Source organism: Colletotrichum graminicola (genome assembly GCF_000149035.1).
Source record: "Colletotrichum graminicola M1.001 genomic scaffold supercont1.3, whole genome shotgun sequence".
NCBI lineage: Eukaryota > Fungi > Ascomycota > Sordariomycetes > Glomerellales > Glomerellaceae > Colletotrichum > Colletotrichum graminicola.
In genome coordinates, this window is record NW_007361007.1 from 1018431 (window position 1) to 1034870 (window position 16440).

The 16440-nt window shown below is 54.7% G+C and overlaps 5 protein-coding genes across 5 annotated transcripts in view; 4 read left to right on the forward strand and 1 right to left on the reverse strand.

Annotated features, from left to right (window-relative positions):
- GLRG_01202 (dienelactone hydrolase) overlaps positions 1–960 on the forward strand; it is a gene marked incomplete at both ends in the record, with an annotated part of 1389 nt that extends 429 nt beyond the window's left edge. The window contains 4 exons of the mRNA XM_008091887.1: positions 27–117; positions 227–473; positions 640–807; positions 890–960. Coding sequence (XP_008090078.1) covers positions 27–117; positions 227–473; positions 640–807; positions 890–960 — 577 coding nt within the window. The remainder of the gene's footprint in view (positions 1–26; positions 118–226; positions 474–639; positions 808–889) is intronic.
- Positions 961–2520: 1560 nt separating this feature from the next.
- On the forward strand, positions 2521–4369 carry GLRG_01203 (uncharacterized protein; the record flags this gene model as incomplete). Its single annotated transcript, XM_008091888.1, has 5 exons — positions 2521–2652; positions 2737–3219; positions 3287–3832; positions 3941–4050; positions 4114–4369. The coding sequence occupies 5 exons, from the start codon at positions 2521–2523 to the stop codon at positions 4367–4369; spliced, it is 1527 nt and encodes a 508-aa protein (XP_008090079.1).
- Positions 4370–5360: 991 nt separating this feature from the next.
- Positions 5361–8533, reverse strand: GLRG_01204 (uncharacterized protein; the record flags this gene model as incomplete). The annotated part of the gene is made up of 6 exons (XM_008091889.1): positions 5361–6980; positions 7035–7100; positions 7161–7315; positions 7375–7768; positions 7825–8035; positions 8091–8533. The coding sequence occupies 6 exons, from the start codon at positions 8531–8533 to the stop codon at positions 5361–5363; spliced, it is 2889 nt and encodes a 962-aa protein (XP_008090080.1).
- An 829-nt stretch (positions 8534–9362) lies between these two features.
- On the forward strand, positions 9363–11248 carry GLRG_01205 (major facilitator superfamily transporter; the record flags this gene model as incomplete). Its single annotated transcript, XM_008091890.1, has 7 exons — positions 9363–9644; positions 9693–9746; positions 9821–10044; positions 10102–10409; positions 10459–10538; positions 10600–11157; positions 11219–11248. 7 exons carry the CDS (start codon positions 9363–9365, stop codon positions 11246–11248), a joined length of 1536 nt encoding a protein of 511 aa, XP_008090081.1.
- A 1019-nt stretch (positions 11249–12267) lies between these two features.
- Positions 12268–15935, forward strand: GLRG_01206 (glycosyl hydrolase family 38 domain-containing protein; the record flags this gene model as incomplete). The annotated part of the gene is made up of 7 exons (XM_008091891.1): positions 12268–12431; positions 12489–13374; positions 13443–13771; positions 13829–13967; positions 14031–14453; positions 14513–15252; positions 15326–15935. The coding sequence occupies 7 exons, from the start codon at positions 12268–12270 to the stop codon at positions 15933–15935; spliced, it is 3291 nt and encodes a 1096-aa protein (XP_008090082.1).
- Between the last annotated feature and the right edge of the window lie 505 nt (positions 15936–16440).

Consider the following 16440-nt stretch of genomic DNA (forward strand, 5'->3'; position numbering starts at 1 on the left):
AAGACTTGCGTCGATATCTTCGTTAGGCGGATTGTACGGGCCTTGGTCTTACCTACCGTTCTGACGATATCCACCGTATTTTACGAGTGCTTACTGTACATGCTTGGTTCGGCGTTGGTATGAATTGTTTTGCAGCTAAGCGAGAAGGGCGCTGCGGTCCGAAACGCAGCGTTGGTGACACTGAGTGATACCACCCTGCCTTCGCTCGCCGCCTTGGCGCGCCAAGCACTCCGCCTTCGCCGCCGAGACCGTGCCGCGCTGGACCGCGGTCGTCCGCGCGCGCTTCGGCGCCGAGCTGCGCGCCGCGACGGGGACCGAGACCCGCTTCGCCTGCGTTGGGTACTGCTTCGGCGCGCCGTACGTGTGCGATCTGCTTGCCGGGGTCGGTGGCGACGGCGGCGAGCCGGCGGTGTCGGCGGGGGCGTTCGCGCACCCGACCGCGCTGAAGGAGGAGCATTTCGCGGGCGTGAAAAGTGAGTTCTATCGGCGGCGGCGAGAGGGCTCGTCTACATCTCATCTTCCCCTTCTCCTCCCCTTGTGTTGCGGCAAGTCTTGTTCTCCGGGCGTGGATGTGGAATGAGCCCGGAGGGGCGACGAGATGTCAACCCGTAGCGGTCGCGAGCTTACGACACACTCCAGGACCCCTGCTGCTCTCCTGTGCCGAGAACGACCACGCGTTTCCCACCGAGTCGCGGAGAAAGGCGATCGATGTCCTCCAGAAGGAGGGCAAGGTTTACCATCTGCAGCTCTTCCAAGGCGTAGGCCACGGCTTCGCGGTGAAGGGCGACCCGTCGGATCCGTACCAACGTGAGTGCCTTAATTAATAATTATTTAATCAGTCCGAGCTCGGCGGTGGGCATGGGACTTGCTAACAGGCTGGTCTGTCTAGGCTGGTGCAAGGAGCAAAGCCTCAAGGCCATAATCGACTGGTTCGACATGTGGCTGATTCGCAGCTCCTGACGTTAAGGTGAGGATGGCACGGTTATCGAATTAACTTGTATCACATGGTTGTGGATCAACTCGCTGGAAACCAGTCCATAGCTTCTAGCACTCCAACCTTTCGGTGTCAAGTATTGAGTACTCATACGCCATCCCCATATCGTGTGTGACTTGGCCTACGCGTCTGTCTTGGCTAGCTATCCGGACATGGCGGAATCCGAGACGGTGGTGCGAAGCCGGGTCGTAGATTGGTTCTTAACGTAATTGGAGAATGACTGAGGAAACAGCTCTTCTTCTCGATGAGACTATTGACATGCCAACATTCCAATTTTCAATTGGTCGGAAGATTCCACATCTTCGTCAGGAAACACTTCGAGCATGGTTATGGGTGGTCTTACGTCGTTTAGAAACGGTGACCTAGGTTAGACTTACAACAACCGCGCCGTCGTGCTCCAGAAACAGAATAACATGGTGTTATGCAGCGGCGACGATACCAGTTGAGAATTCTCCCTGGTCATCTCTAGGCACACCGGACCTGCCGGTGAGGAACGGCAGCAGGCAATGAGTTGAATGGCCCGATCGGCGCACAAAACTGCGGAAGTCCTACAGCTGAGAGCCTGATGAAGAAGGTGTTTAGGCAATGGGTCAGCTGCAAAGCCGTTCGCGGGAGGCGGCTTCTACGCGAAACTGACGTCAAGGTGATTCCCAAGGTATGAAAACTTGGAACAAGATTGGCTCCTATTCAGGTATGTTTCTTGGCAGGGGGGGAGGAGTTTTTGTACGTGTCATATATGTTCGCGCTGTACATGGGTACATTGGTGGTTTGCTTAGTCTCTGGATGATACTCGGTAAGGTGGGATTGTGCTACATCGGCTATAAAGCTCTTGTGTATGTGCGTAAGTTTCACAGAGTAGGTTAAATCCCGTCGACGATGGCCGCACCGGCTGCTAGTGTCCGGTGTGGGTGTATGAAACAAAATAGTATTCCCTGCGCAATGTCCTCTCAGTCCAAGACATGTCTGTGGAATTCAACTCCGTGTTTCCTAGGTAATGGGATGGGGGGGAAGCAAGAAGAAAAAAGCAATGTGTTTTACGCTCTGCGTGCCTTCAAAGGGCACAGGTCATCCCCCCTTCACTTTTCGGCCGACTTTCGTCCGAGTCCGGGACGAGTATATGGACCAGTAATAGTATTGCAATTATTTCAACTCGTTGCAAACGTTTTCGTCTCACTAAGAATGGGGGAGTGAGTTATCGCTACGGCCTCATTGGACTAAGATGACGGAGAGACATGACCCTGACGCCTCGCCCCGCGCTCAATGAGCATCTAATGACTATTAAGTACGAGAGGCTGGCTCTACCACTCATAATTTATATGTACCCAAGCACGCTCGCACGGGAATGGAACGCTGTAGGACCCCTGTGTCTAACCCTGGGCCGGGTGGTGCCGCTCCCTTTCACCCTAAGCTTGATATGTACATTGGCCCCTCCTCAATGCACATGTTGGCTTCGACCGACCTGCGTCTAGTTGATCTTTTCCATTCTATCCTCAAAACTCAACTCGAGAGACAAGGAAAAGGTCACCATGTCGACGGCCTTGCGCTCCATCCGCCCTCGCGGACAGGTGCCCGAAGACGCGTCGGCGCCGGAATCCGGCGCGGCCAAGAGCTCCAAGGGACGAGTGGCATGCGGACAGTGCAGAAAACTGCGTCAAAAGGTAATACAAGAAAAACAAGCCTTCGCATCGGGTCGTTGTAGATGCAGATGAGAGCTAACACTGTTTTCTTCCCCACCAACCCAGTGTGACACACAACGGCCCTCCTGCAGCCGGTGCTTGTTGACGAAACATGAATGCGTCTACGAAGCCGACCTGGGCGAGACGCGTATGCAGGGCATCCGGAAGGTTAACCGACAATTGAAGGGGGAGGTCGACACGCTCAAATCCCTGATCGAGCGCCTCAAGTCGGCGAGCGATGAGGCCAGGGCGAGCATCATGGCGCAACTGACCGCCAATGAGTCGCCCGAAGCCATCCTCCAACGCCTGAGTACCGACCAAGGGGCGGCGCAGGAACGCACAGTCGAGACCTCTCGTGAGTCGGCCTCTGAGACGGGGCAATCCCGGCAGACCACCACCACAGCCAGCATCACCGCCTTCGTCAAGCCGGAGGAGGATGACGAGCTTCCGCTCCCGCCCGGGATAGTCCCCTGGCAGATTGACAAGATGCACTACCTCCTTAACGGTGTCGACAGCATCGACATCAACGACAAATCATCCGATGCTCAAGTTTGTGTCCCCCCCAACACCCTCCAAAGTGATTCTCATCGTCGTAGTACTCACATCGGCCGTCAAGTCGTCCACACATCCGGCAGACGCGCAAGCCCCCGGGTCAGAGGGAGGAGAAGAAGACCGTGAGCGGGAGAGCACGGAGCTCATCTATGCTCTCCTCCTCGCCGACCAGGCGGCGCGCCGCCGTTCGCAATCTTCGTCTTCCGCTGGGCCACTGCCCCCCGGCGCTGTGGGGGCCTTCGGCAATCTCCCGCTCTCGTGCGCCGTGCGGGCAAACTACTACCCGCCAGCGGTCCAGGCCCGGCAGCTGCTGAACCTGCGGGCCGAGGAGTACCGTCTGCCGTCATTCATAAACCCCGACGGGAGCCCGCTCTCGAGCCTGTTCTACACCTACCGAGACGCTGCCCTGGAAATGCTCTCCAACGGCGTTCCGTCGTTCCAGGTCCTCGGGCCCTCGGACCGCATCGACATCGAGCTCTTCTTCCGAGACCGCGAGCCCCACGACGCCTACGACGTCCACTCGTGGGCCTGCGAGTTGATGAAGAACATCGAGGGATATGACGTGTTCGTCCAGCTCGCAAGCATCGCCCTTTCCGCGACCTACATGCGGGTGAGTATCTCGAGGTGGTGGACTGACGATGCGTCTCTCTCTCTCTCTCTCTCTCTCTCCGTGCCATCAACGACGCTGGATACCCGTTCGCTGACACGCGGCATAAAGTGGAACATACTGCCCACCGCCTCCAACTACGCCCTCATGCCCGAGATGATCCGTCCGACCCACCGGCAACGGTTCATACCCCATCGCATGACCATCGACCTCGTGCCACAGTGAGCAGACCAACCCCCCAAACGCTGTTCCGGATTCAGTTGCCCTAACCGCGTGACCGCCAGCCCTGCCATCCGCAATGCGCTGATCAGCAGGTTCCGCGACTGGCTCTCTCCGGGTACGACGGACACAGGGGGCACCAGCGTCGGCTGGCCCTACAGCCTTGAAGCCGCCGTCGACGTGTGCCCCATAACAGGACGCAGGATGCTCAGCCGTGCCTTCGTCGAGCACGCTACCAACGGGTCCAACTGGAGTCTGGACAAGTCCATCCGCGCCATATTTCCGGAGATCGAAGCCATGGGGTTCACGATCAGAGACTGAAGTTGTCCCAGAAAAAACAAGTTATGCTTTAGAGTTGTCGCTGGCGGGTTTTTGAAGAAGAAGAAAACAGAGTGAACGGATCACGGCGTCAGAAAGGCGTTTGCAGACGGCGGGGCAACAGGTCATGCTCCTTGCTTCGTAGTATAGAAAGAGTGAGTCCGACGACAAGCGTCCACAGGAAGCCGGACGTCCATGTCAGCTGGCCAGGGCCTCGGATGATGCCAGGCGTTCTTGCAGATTGGTCGTCCAATGTAAGATCATCTGGATCACGTATTGTGCCTCGTTCATGTGATTTCGACACTATTACCCATTATAACCATGCTCAACCATAAAACATGTCACAAGGTATATAAGTGTTAGTTACTGCCCACGTAACTAACGGTATCGTTTTTACGTGACAGTTATAAGCCCAGCTCTACCTGCTATGCCTTAATAGTATATGTCAATTAAGTGCAGTAATAGCTTAGAAACTCACACCATGGGTTCAATTCCTATAAGGGGCTCCTAGTTAGATTTTCCTAAAAGTTAATGTTTAGTCTGCACTACCTATAATTAGCGAGATGTACCTAACTAGATTTTCTGTTGCAAGTGTGTTAGATCTGACTTGTTAGGTTATATCTCGACGAGGAAATCCCTTTTCCCGATCCATCTTCCACTCGGTTCTACGACATATCTACACAACCTGTTGTTTGGCATGGCTCAGCCGAAACCTTATCGAGAAAAGGTGGAACGTCGACTTTACACTTCGTTTTAGACTCATACCCTAACTACCACCTACGACCTGAGTCTTGACCTCCATAGGAACCATGGCCATTCCCGCGCAAAAGCCTGGGGGATACTGCGCTTCATTACCTCTCTCAGTGACAGCTTCGAGGAATGTGGTTTGGAAGTCCTAATGTCTTATATATATAGTTACACATTCCTACAATGCAACTGCTGCAAACCAAGTTGCATTGAGTTGATAGGAGACCACTGGGCGCAATGTCAAGAATCAAGGAATGTACGCGCTCGGCGGCGGCCCCAGGTAGCTCTCCTTCACTCCACCAAGGTCAACCACCAACTTCTCCAAAATCAGATTCGAATGTCTCAGCCTGATCCTGACGCTGTGCTCACCGGGTTCGAAGCCAGATCCGCCAAGGTCGTGGTCCCGCAGCCAGGTGCAGTCTTGCACGGCGTGGAACCATCCGTCAGGTAGGTCAACCGTCGTCGGCAGCAACCGATGCGTCTGGCCAGGGCCGTCGTCCACTTGGATCTCGTAGGTCATCGGGTCAGCCGGGTCGAGATCGAGAGTCATGTTGAAGTACAGCAACAAGGCTGGTTCGGCGACTTGCGAAAATGTGTAAAACCTGTAATCCAGCTGCGGTGAGGCTTCAATCTCGCTTGGTACAGCGGCGATTGCGCCCGCCGCCGTCCTCCCGCACTCGGGAAAGACTCGAAACCCTGGCTGAGGTTGGTGGGCCGCAGGAATCGAGACACATGCGTCCGTCTCGGCGAAACCGCCTCGGAATGATTCGGGAACGCGTCTTGCCGTGATTGGAAGGTGGACCTGTTCGAAATCGCCCTCTTCAGAACGGATATCGACCAGAACTTCCTCGTCAAAAGTGTCAGGGACCTGATCCCAGTCGACCGTGACCTCGATTCGGGCGTCATCTCCATCGGGATCGAGGGTGCCAGCCGTGGTTGACAACTGGAGCCAAGCGTGCGGAACAGATGCCTGCCAGTGGATGACTTGGGGTCCCCTGGTGTAAATATCAATCCATCTTTTCCAAGGTCCGTAGCGGCTCATCTGTCCCAGCGTGACTCCCGGAACCAAGTCGCGCCGGCTAGGATGCGTCCGATCCGACTCCTCGTTCGTCCTCCCAGGCCGAACACCTTCGTGGCCCTCCACCGCTATCCCCATCTGCCCCATGATGGGGTTGGAATGCTGTCTGCGCTGAACATAGGACAAGCCACTGATCATATCCCGATACGGAGCATGCCAGGTGTCTTCGAAGCCGTAGTGCGTCTGCCGCATTATCTGGTCCCATTTCCCGCCCAGAAGCCCGTGGAACTCCTCGGATAGGTCGTAGTCCGCATCAAAGAGATCAAGGACTTTCCGGGCGAGCCTGTTGGCTGTATTTCTTCGCTGTCGGGCGTAGAGCCGATTCCGACCCAGGGTGATCTGGAGCTTTGTGAAGATGGTGGAGGCCGCGACCGGGTGCAGGACCGTTTCGTATATTGCGGCCTTTTGCTCTTCCGGTGCATCCCTGTGGATGTCCTCGGCGAGCGCGAGCAGAGCTTCCCAACGGCCGAGGACGTCGTCTGCCTCGTTGTAGTTGACAAGGGAGAAGGTTGTCGATTCGATGTGCTCATGTCTCCGAAGAGCGGCCAGGCGGTCGTACTTTTGCCAGACTGTTGCAATCTCCTCGGATTTCTGTTTTCCAAAATTGACTTCTGCCATTGTCTGATAGAATTTGGCGAAATAAGTCGCCTCGATGGAGTTGATGTTCCAGGCCATCGTCATTGCGAATGTGAGCGGAACCTCCATTGGCTTGATGTCGCCGACATTAAAGACCCAGATTTGCTTCGCATCGCGTCTGTGTGCTTCTTGCAGCTGATGCCAAACTTTCCCCTGTGGAATATGTTATCGTGAGGCTAGAGGATCCGGGTGTAAATCAGGCCATACCAGAGAGTTGCTGTTGATCCATTTGTAGCTGCGAGGTACGCCCACGTACTCAAAATGATAGTATATCTGCCAGTCGGTCAGCCTGAAACCTCTTTGGCGAATGCATTTTCAACAATGGTCGCTTACTCCTGCTCCTCCTTTTCTGTCCCTTTCTGCTCCAGACGGGAGGCGTCTGATGCTACCAAAGTTGTCGTCGGAAAAGAGCAGAGTGACATCGTCTGGGACATCGAGGTTGCCCCCTTCGTATTGCTCCTGTACTTCCTTATACAGCGCCAAGAGCTCTTTGCACACCGTTAGTTACAAGCTAACCTTGCTTTCACGACAAGTAGCGGACACGTACGTGGCACGGCGTCCTCGCTTCCGTTAACCTGCTTGATAAGTGCCCGTTGAGTTTTGATCACGTCGCGCACTACTGCAGCCGGATCATCCGTCTTCATCTTCCGGTCGTATTCTCCACGCATGCCCAGTGTGAAGTAGGACTCGCGGCCCTTGGCTCTCGTCACACCTTCCTCGAAGAACTTGGCAATGTTCTCCTTGTTTGTGAGCCAGTTCCAGCTGCCGTCCGGGTTGTTCATGAACCACTCGTTTGATAACCGCTGCATGGGCTCGTGGTGCGATGTAGACACGGCAATGCCATAGTCCTCGGCGGCCTGGGCGGTCTCGGGATCGTCGGTGAAGAAAGATGCGCCCGGGTTTGGGTAGCCAGGCCACATGGCTGGCCACAGGAAGTTTGCCTGGAGAAAGACTAAGCATTCATGAGATTTATATTGACGTTGCAGAGATGGCGTACCTTGAGACGCAGCAACAGTTCGAATACTTTCTTGTAGAATTCCGAGTTGTAGCCTCCAAACGTGGCCTTGGCCCATCCTGTCAGGGCGGGGGCTTCATCATTGATGAAGAGACCGCGGAAGCGAACGCTTGGTTCGCCATGATAAGTCGGTTCTCTCAATGCAAATATGTCCTTGTGAAGCTTTGGCGGCACGTCCGCCCAGTAATACCAACTGGTCACAGTTCAGTTCATGAGACCTTCGTAGACGATCGAGAGTGAGCCCCTACGGTGAAACCCCGATCTGCTCAGACAACGTGTAAGCGCCAAATATCGCGCCCCGCTTGTCACTCCCGGCGATCACAAGCGCCATCTCAATGCCTGGTAGAGGTCGTTCGACCAGGGCAGTGGTGAACGATTCCCATTTCCCGTGCATCTTTCCAGAGTCGAGCTTACCCTCTTTCTCCAATTGCTGGATGATTTGACTTGATCGAACGCATCCGATAACAATGGCCGTACTCGTCTTCAAGGATACGTTGTACTGGTTGCTGTTGATGACGGTGACCTCGCTAGCATCAGATCGGGTCACGCGGCCGAAGTCCTCTGCAAGATTCCGTGCCGCGATATGAATGCCTACCGGATCCGACTCGTCGACCAGAATGGCTGCCCTGACCAAGTTGAGGGTCGCCACCCCCTCCTCCGGCGAGAATGTCACTATGGCTTTCTCGAACATGGCGTCGAAGAATTCGAAGCCTGTTGTTAACTGATCTGTAACAGCTTCAGCTGGAGTTATGATGGGAGACAGCTGATGATACTTTTTGAACCCCTCCGCCATCATTGCCCCTCTCCAAGCACCCGAGGCCCCGGCCAAAACAAGCCGACGTCGGCTTCCTGAAGGGCGAATATGACGACTACCAATCGAACCAGATGAAAATCGGGTCTTTTGGCGCAGAGTGTCTGAAGGTGGAGCTCGTACGACGCGTCCAGTCCAGAGAGTGACAACTTCTCCGCACGAAGCGGCCATGTTCGGCCAAGTCGTCGTTGATACTAGACCCGGTGACCGGGCCGGGCTCATTTCCCCCGCACGCCACCCCGGTCTTCGTCCCCGCCTCCACATGTCCTCTATGGAGCCATCTCCAGGTTATTAACGGGCAGGGCTTACCCTGGGAGAAGGGGATGGGTATTGACCTGACAATGTGACGCCCGCAGCGGGCATCGTTCCCATCCTGGCTAGGCGTAGCAATTTGTCTGTGATCACACGGATCAATGATTGGAAGAGTTCCGCGTGTGGTTGGGCCGTTCCGGTTCGTAAGGTGGATGATGTCGAAGCAGGCTGGTCTCCATAGGGAATTATGACGGCTGATTCAACTCCCTCAATAAGAAAAGCCCGTTCCCCTCTCTGGGGCAAGATTTCTATGCCATCCGAGTAACCTTCTGCAAACACTTGTTTCGTGGAGTGCTCGTCGCTTCAGTTGCCAAGTCTAGCTCTTTGAGTCCTCGAAGCTGGTATCATCGGCATTCCGAACCACACACTCGATAACAGCCACGGAAAACTGATCAACATGGGTAAGAGCGAGGCCATCGAGACGCCCGAGCTCGTCGAGTACACCGACTCGAAGCAGCGGACCGACTATGATAAGGTCGACAATGAGGTTGCCAAGTATGCTGGCGAAACCATTGTCGAGATCGACGAAGCGACGAACAAGAGGCTGAAGAGGGCGGTTGACAAGCGGATATTGAGTGTCATGGTTTTCACATACTTCATGCAGTCTCTTGACAAGGGAACGATGTCTTTTGCCTCCATCATGGGTATCGTGAAAGACACAGGCCTCAAGGGCCAAGAGGTACCAACATCGTCATGGCATTTCTGCGCCTCATGCTGACCCGAATAGTACTCTTGGTTGACGACCGTCATCTACCTTGTCATTCTTTGTGTCGAGTACCCGGTAAGCTCGTGCTCTTTGATACAGACCTGGGCGCGTTGGTGATGAACATCGAGCTAACCACACCTTCTGCCCAGGAAAACTACATCATTCAGAAGGTCCCGATCGCGAAATGGCTTTCATTCAACATCATAATGTGGGGCGTCACACTGACTCTTCACGCCGCGTGCAACAACTTCACTGGACTGGTCATCGTCCGCGGCTTTCTGGGCGCGTTCGAAGCCGTCTGCCAACCGACCTTCGTCCTCTTGACCTCCATGTGGTACAAGCGAGAAGAGCAAGCGTCGACGGCCATTCACTGGTGAGATGCTACTTGAAAAGTTCGAAAAGACAAAATGAAGCTGATTTCAGGAACCAGGTACATGATGAACGGGCTCCAACAGATCTTTGGCGGGTTACTGGCCTTCGCGTTCTCCTTCATCCCTGACTCGTCTCACGTCAAGTCTTGGCAAGCCCTGTTTATGAGCTATGGCATCATCACCGTCTTTTGGGGTTTCTTCGTGCTCTGGTGGATGCCCGACTCGCCGATGAAGGCACACTGCTTCAGCGAAGAGGACAAGAAACTCCTGGTGGAGCGTGTCCGGTCCAACCGCACTGGTCTGCAGAACCGCAAGTTCCGCAAGGAGCAGGTCTGGGCAGCCTTCAAGGACCCTCAAGGCATGTCACGTATCTCTTCCGCCTCTATCCGACACTCACTGACTGATGCTGGTTGAAGTCTACGGGTTCGCCTTGATTCAACTACTGACCACCCTGCCTTCCGGAGGCCTTGGCGCATTCGCGAATATTATTATCAAGGTAAGTTCCCAGTCTCTTTCATATGTCGCCATGGGGAGAAGAGTCAAGCTGATTGAGATAGTCGTTCGGGTTCACTACATGGCAAACCCAGCTGCTGCAGAGCGTGACGGGTATTTTGCAAATTATCACCATGCTCACGGCCTCGTGGATCGACAGGCGCTACAAGCAGACAATCCTAGCCATGATAGGGGCCGTCATCCCTACCATCGCCGGCACCATCGTCCTTCTCACCGTTCCGTTCGAGCCTAGCAAGAAGGTCGGCCTGCTGTTCGCGTACTACATCATGATCTCCTTCTGGGCCTGCAGCGGTCTCGCTCTGTCTCTCGTCACACGCAACGTGGCCGGCCAGACCAAGAAGGGCGTGGTGATCACTAGCAACTTCGTCTTCTGGGCTGTGGGGAATTCCATCGGGCCCCAGGTCTTCCGCTCACAGGATGCGCCGCGCTACTTCCTTGCGCTGGCCATCATCATTGGATGCTTCTCGTTGCTGGTGGTTGTCCTTTTCTTCCTGCGGACATACTACATATGGCAGAATAAACTGCGTGATGACAAGATCGCGCGTGGCGAGGGCGTTGCGGATACGACACACACTCATGCTTTCGAGGACATGACCGACAAGGTGGGTTCAATATATGTTACTGATTTTATTCTAAACATAAAGCTTGCTAACTATTTATCAGGAGGATGTGAACTTCAGATACGTCTACTAGTTGGGTGGTTAGGGATACATGCCAAACAGGAGGGGATGCCTTGTAGGATACGGCGTTTTGCTTGTTCTCCTGAGCGCAGGCGTGTGGACTGAATGACCAAGTAATAAATTCATGTAGAATTAAGCATTACCTCGTAATCCCATGAACGTCCTGAGATATTGAAGTAAGCATTGCCAAGGAGTAAGCAATAATTTCGGAAAATTGGGCACGGGACCAAGACCTGCGGCGCGAGATGGGAGAAAGCTTGTTGCGTCTTGGAACTTCTCCGGATGACCTTCATCAGCAGTGTGTGTGGACCCCAATATTAGCCATACGCACCGTTGCAATCCCTTTGTGGTTTATGAGTGTCGAGTCGAGTCAAGTCTGATTTCTTCCCCGCCCCCGGATTCGACTTGCTTCTCTACCTACCTAGGTCCCTCCCCCCGCGCCATCCACTTTATTGGACGTAGAACAGATATCAAGACGAGCCCATGTCGTATTCGAAGCGGGGCCAAGCAATAGCATCATGGTAGGTGCTAGTAAGTAATCAGGTAGAGCGATTGTCGGCCCATTTTTGCTTATGCGCAGCGGCCGTAATACCAACTTGAGACGGATGGGTGTCTTCTAAACTCCACCCTCGCAAGTTGAGAACACCGCGAAACTCCGGCAAAGATTGCCGGTAGGACCCTGCTGAGAGGCGATGCCAAGGGTTCCCCAGCTTGACACTAAATACCTACGTGAGGGGGTCACCTCGGCACCAGCTCCCCCTGCCGGTCTTGGTAGACAAGCCAACCAACATGGGATGGTGGTCGGCGGCACGTTGACAGTTGGCCATTTATGAGGGGAGATGGCCGAAGTGCGAACCTCGATGCACTTGTGGGAAGCCCACGCATCGCAAAACAAAGCGTAACCTCTTCCGGTACAACCATTCTGGGTCGATAGGTCGCCGTCCGTCGAATTCTGGCCATCAACCAGGCCACTTCATCGCCTCAGCCCACAGTGCCATATTCGAAAAGGAGCGCGTTCAAGACTCCGTGAGCATGTGCGTACATGACGCCTCTTGTGCCAACGGCTCGTCCTCAGTGACGACGCCATACCCGTTACGCGCACCCGTCCCCGTGGGGAAGAGAGCAAACAAGCTCTACAGAGACCGTACGGCCAACTTCTACTCACCAGGACAATGGGAGAAGGTCAACTTGCTTTCGTACGGTGCCATGTCTCACACTCGTCCTGTGCAAACATACTGACACATCATACGTAGAATGATGCACCTTGCAGTGCGCTCCCAGCCGCCGGATCTCAGGCTTTCGGTCTGGAGTAGCCCCGGACTGAGCCGTCCTGCCTTCTCCGAGGCCACGATAGAGGCGAATGGGTTCCGACCGGCCCAGGTCGGCGAGTCCTTCGGTCCGTCTTGGTCGACTCACTGGTTCAAGGTGCAGATCAGGATCGCGGAGGAGATGCGCCAGATGGAGCACCTCGAGCTACATTGGGATTGCAGCAACGAAGCAACGGTCTGGAACGCTCAAGGCGAGCCCCTCCAGGGTCTGACAGGTCGTGGTGAACGGGTCGAGTGGATTATTCCAGCGTCTTTCAAAGACGGGGCCGAACACACCATCTTCATCGAGATGGCCTGTAATGGCATGTTTGGAAACGCTGCGGGGGACCCCATCTTCAAGAACAACGCCAACGGGGATGCCATCCAGCCGCCGGACCCGGACAAGCACTTTGTCCTCGCAAAGGCCGAGATCGTCGCGGTGGACCTGCAGGCCCGGATGCTGCACACGGACATGCACGTCATCCACCAGGCGGCGCAGGAGTTCCCCGAGGACTCGTGGGAACAGCACGAGGCGCTGAACATCGCGACCCGGATCATCAACACCTTCAGGGTCGGGGACCGGGAGTCCATCGTCCGCAGCCGGAAGATTGCCGAGGAGTACCTGGGCCCAGACGTTAACTCGGAAGCCGTGTTCCGTGTCAACGGCGAAAAGGACGCCAGCGTGTTTGCCATCGGGCATTGCCATATTGACACTTGCTGGCTGTGGCCCTGGGAGGAGACGAAACGCAAGGTGGTGCGCTCGTGGTCGAACCAGTGTGACTTGATGGACAGATACCCGGAGCTCAACTTTGCCTGCTCACAGGCTCAGCAGGTGTGTTTTTCTTCTTCTTCTCAGGTATTTACAGCGGCTTGGATTAATCCCAACACAATCTCGCGCAGTTCAAATGGCTCAAAGAGGGCTACCCCTTCGCTTGGGAAAGGGTCAAGGCCAAGGTCAAGGCCGGTCAGTTCCATCCCATTGGCGGCTGCTGGATAGAGCACGACACCAACATGCCCAGCGGCGAGTCCCTCATCCGCCAATTCCTCTTCGGTCAGCGGTTCTTCGAGAGTAACTTTGGGCGTCGTTCTACCACGTGCTGGCTGCCGGATACCTTTGGCCAGTCGAGCCAGATCCCGCAGCTCTGCCGCCAAGCCGGAATGAACAGGTTTCTCACTCAAAAGATTTGCTTCAACAACATGAACGAGTTTCCTCACACAACGTTCAACTGGTAAGTGGAAATGGCACCTTGTGTTTCCCAGCCAGTTTGGGTGCTCATTCATGGCAGGGTTGCTCTCGACGGGAGCCAAGTAATCTGTCACATGCCGCCCGCAAAGACATATTGCGCAGATGCTACTTTCGGAGACGTGAAGCGCAGTATGACGCAGCACAGATCGCTCGACCAAGATCACACATCTCTCCTCGTGGTAAGTGCTCGCCTTATCCGAGGCCGCTATCGTCGCGCAGCTCTGCTTACTTACACGTACTAGTTCGGCAAGGGAGACGGCGGCGGCGGCCCTACCTGGCAACAGATCGAGAGGCTGCGTCGGCTCAGAGGCCTCTCGGACACCACGGGTTTGCTTCCCCGCGTCCACTCTGGCGGAACCCCTGACGATTTCTTTGACAAGCTCGAAAAGAAGGCACATACCTTTCCCACGTGGCACGGCGAGCTTTACTTCGAGCTCCATCGCGGCGTCTACACCACTCAAGCCCAGACCAAACTCAACAATAGGAAAGCAGAGATTCTCCTCAGAGACATCGAGCTTCTGGCAACCATCGCATCCGTTTCAGACGCGTCGTATAGCTACCCGAAGAAAGACCTAGATGAGATGTGGGAGGGCGTGCTCCTCTGTCAGTTCCACGACTGTCTCCCAGGCACCGCTATCGGGATGTGCTACGACGACTCTGACAAGGTACGTTATTGTTTTCCAAGTCCCCAAAGCATAATCATTTCACTCATGCGGATGAGTAGGTTTACGCGAACGTGTACCGTATTGGCAGCAACCTGCTCGAGGGCATTTACAAAGCACTCAGCATCAGCAAGATTAATAGCAAGATTTCAAGCACCGATAATTTGGCGGCATTGAATACGCTAGGATGGCACCGAAAAGAGGTCATAGCCACAGAAGACGGCAAGCGCTTGATTGCATGTGGCACCGGGAATGCTATTTCCATCGAGGAACCTTCTCTTGCCTCCCAGAAAGCCGTGTCCGTCAAAGAGGTTTCCGACGGCGTGTTTGAGCTACAGAACAGCCGTTTCACCGTGACTGTCGAGAAGGGCTGCATCACCTCCCTATACGACCGCCGAGCCAGGCGCCAGGTCCTGTCGGGCAGGGCTAACAATTTTGTCATATTCGACGACAAGCCCATCTACTGGCAGGCCTGGGACGTCGAGGTCTTCCATCTGGAGACGCGCGAGGAACTCCAGAGCTCAGCCACGTCCGTCGCCGAGGACACGCCGCTCCGGGTCAGCGTGGTGACGGAGACCAGGATCAGCGACGTGAGCTCCATCAAGACAACGATAAGCCTCTCGGCCGCGTTCGACGACGATGACGACGCAGGCCATTCGTACGTGGAATGCACGGCAGAGGTTGACTGGCACGAGACGATGAGGTTTCTCAAGGTCGAGTTTCCTGTCGGCGTTCGTCACCACGAAGCCTCCTATGACACCCAGTTCGGTGTTATCCGTCGGCCAACACACTACAACACTTCGTAAGTCCCCATGATCATGATTCCATGGCCATCACGGCGAGCTCTGTTTCGTGTTCTAACTCTGACTCGACAGCTGGGATATGGCCAAGTTCGAAGTATGCTGTCACAAATACGCCGATCTGTCCGAGTACGGATATGGCGTGTCCATCTTGAACGATAGCAAATATGGGTTTGCTACGGTAGGCAACACAATGCGCCTGTCGCTCCTTCGGTCCTCCAAAGCCCCCGATGACATGGCGGACATGGGCAAGCACACCATCAGATGGGCCATACTGCCTCATCAAGGCTCTCTCGGCCCCGAGACTGTGCGGGCAGCGTTCAACTTCAACAACCCCCTCAAGTTGGTCTCGGTTTCCCCCGAATCTCCGCTCCGTGCCGTCCCCATCGCTCTGACGGGCGACCAGAACCTGGTTCTGGACACGATCAAGCGTGGTGAGGACGACGAGGGCGTAAGTCTAGGTGAGCTGCCTACTCGCCCTGGCAAGAGCGTCATCGTCCGGATATATGAGAGCCTTGGTGGGCGCGGCAGGGGGAGGCTGGAGACCAAGTGGAAACTCAAGAGCGTCCACAAGAGTAATATTCTCGAGGATGACGAAGAGGAAGTTCCTGTTGTCGACAATGGCTTTGACGTCGACCTTGGTCCGTTCCAGCTACAGAGCTACCGACTCGTGCTCGATGTTTGAGCTTGATAGCGGCATTTGCATAGAATCAAAGAATAGAGCTTGCGCGGATTTGATCATTTTACTATTGGAGTACAGCTCTCGGCTTTGCATCGACAACTCCAAACTCACCACTATCAGCATAATTCCGAATCCTGTCTTGGTGAACTGTACTTAATACGCGATGTATCCAATGTTGCATGGTCCGAAGATCCTCCCTGGCTCTTTGCGTGAAGGCAAACTTATTTCTTGCTATTCCCTGCTGGTAAGCTCCCATAACCACCTTTATAAAACATGCTGTTTATGTTCAGCTGTCGTTTGGGTTCCATCGGGGTTTGGAGAGAACAGCAGGTCGTTGTGTGGATATGATTTCAAGCAGAATTTAAAAAGGAAGCTTGGCGATATGTCTACCGCTCGCGCAGTATCCGCACTCTCGAGAATCTGTCGTCTGATTTGGATAAATGTCGCTCATACCTGTCAAAAGGCAGATTGCTTTCACACTATCTGTTTTCTTCTACATATCAAGTAC